The 2,192-nt window shown below is 42.2% G+C and overlaps 1 protein-coding gene across 1 annotated transcript in view; it reads left to right on the top strand.

The window, feature by feature from the left end:
- The window catches only part of LOC105518872, a 4,823-nt gene extending 4,455 nt beyond the window's left edge, over positions 1-368 (top strand). Inside the window, exon 7 of the mRNA XM_011952039.1 lies at positions 53-368. Coding sequence (XP_011807429.1) covers positions 53-247 — 195 coding nt within the window. The 3' untranslated portion in view covers positions 248-368. The remainder of the gene's footprint in view (positions 1-52) is intronic.
- Positions 369-2,192: the final 1,824 nt, after the last annotated feature.

Genomic DNA, 2,192 nt, shown 5'->3' with positions numbered 1-2,192 from the left:
TGGCTGTAATCTTTCGTCCTTCAACGTGTTTGTTTGCTTTTTTCTCTTTCAGGCTTCCGACTTTGGCAAGGCAGGACTTCACTTAGAGGCAGAATTTGAAAAAGATTTCAAAGACGTGCTTGGTTTTCACGAAGCCAGTGAAGGTGGTTTCTGGACTCTTCCTTTACCCTGTTCTGAAAAGACTGAAGCATCCCAACCTCAGGATTCAGCTGATGGGACCCTGGCTTGGACTGTTAATTGCCAGTGAGTCTGGGATGTAATTGGCTGCCCTCAGGACCCAAACCCAGACCCTTCATAGGATTATCACACCCTCCACCACCTTTATTCTTTCTTTTTACCTTTAAAAGGCTATATCCACACTAAAAAAACAAAATTAGTACTTCCTTAATACCATCAGATACCCCGTCGTAGTTCACATTCTCCCCACTGTCTCAGAAGTCTTTTTAGAGTTGATTTGGTCAAATCAGGATCTAAACAAGTTGCACACATTGCATTTGGCTCACCTGTCCCTGTGTCTCTTTTAAGCTATAAATTGTCATATATTTATTGAAGAACTCAGGATTTTGGTCCTATTACATTTTTTGCAATCTGGAATTTTCTGGTTGCATTTTCTTAGTGGTATAGTCCTCTCTTCCTCTCATTTTTTGTAAGCTAGAAGTTAGATCTAGAAGCTTGCTTTAACTCAGGTTTTGAGGGGTTTGCTTTGATTTGGGGTTTTCTGGGCACATGCAGGCTTTGCAGGGGGAATTTAGTATTATTTTTTATGTTAAGCTTGGCAGCAGGTGCAGGTGTTATCAGCCTGATCATCTGTCACCTGACGGTTTTAGCAATACCTAAATCCGTGATATCATCAGGGGTTGCAAAATGATGAGATTCAGATTTTATTTTTTTACATCATTATTGGTCAGATTTCTTCTGCAAATAGCTTCTCTTTAACAATATTCAGGTATCTTGAAATACAGGTGTACAAAAAATAGGATAAGTGCTTTTTTTTTATTTAGCAATGTTCAAAATAACAAATTGATTTCCTAATATCCTCTAAAGGTAACCAGGGATTCTTTTATTGAATTATCTTGAACCCACATATTTAAATATACGTAATATGCTACAAACCATTACAGTTAATACCTTTATTGATGCTTGAGTTGCCCACTTTTTTTTTTTTTTTTTGAGACAGAGTCTCACTCTGTCACCTAGGCTGGAGTGCAGTGGCGCCATCTTGGCTCACTGCAACCTCCTCTTCCTGGGTGCAAGTGATTCTCCTGCCTCAGCCTCCGAATAGCTGGGATTACAGGCCTGTGCAAATTCCCCACTTTTAGTGAGAATCTCCTCAGTTTGCCCCTGAGTTGTTTTGAAATGACCCCAGCACTCTTCGATGGTGTATTAGCTATCTATTGCTGTGTAACAAATGACCTCAAAGCTTAGCTGCTTGAAAAGAAAAAAAACATTTTATTGCTCACTATTCTGTGGGTCAGGAATTCAGGCATCATCCATGAGGATGCTTACCATTGCTCCACATGGTCCTGGCAGACCCCATTCATACTTGCACGCTGCCACTTCTGCCACAATCTATTGGTGAAAGCAAGTCACAGGGCCAGATTCAGAAGGAGGGAGAATAGACCCTACCTGTTGATGCAGTGAGTGACAAAGTCACATTTCAAAGGAAAATGTTGCTTGGGAAGAAACATTGCTGCTCCCATCTTTAGAAGCAATCTACTGTAGTTCACCCTCTAGCCAAGTAGTTCGCATCTTTCCCATATGCAAAGGACACTCCTCTCTCCTCAGAAGTCTCACTCTCTGCAGCATTGGAACAAAGTCCAGGACCTCCTTATCTAAATCAGGTTCAGATCAGATAAGCCTTCTTGGGACTGGGCACAGTGGCTCACACCTGAAATCCCAGCACTTTAGGAGGCCGAGGCAGGTGGATCACTTGAGTTCAAGAGTTCAAGACCAGCCTGGGCAACATGGCAAAATCTCATCTCTACAAAAATATTTTTTTTTAATTAGCTGGGCACGGTGGCACACACCTCTAGTCCCAGCTACTCATGAGGCTGAGGTGGAAGGATGAGCCTGGTAGGCAGAGGTCTCAGTGAGCCAAGAATGCACCACTGCACTCCAGCCTGGGCAACAGAGACCCTGCCGAAAAAAAGAAAAAAAAAGAAAAAGAGGAGAGGAGAGGTAAAAAGGAAGCA

Source organism: Colobus angolensis, unplaced genomic scaffold (genome assembly GCF_000951035.1).
Source record: "Colobus angolensis palliatus isolate OR3802 unplaced genomic scaffold, Cang.pa_1.0 Scaffold33, whole genome shotgun sequence".
NCBI lineage: Eukaryota > Metazoa > Chordata > Mammalia > Primates > Cercopithecidae > Colobus > Colobus angolensis.
The sequence above is the reverse complement of the archived record's forward strand: the minus strand, read 5'-3'. Positions and strand labels throughout refer to the sequence as shown.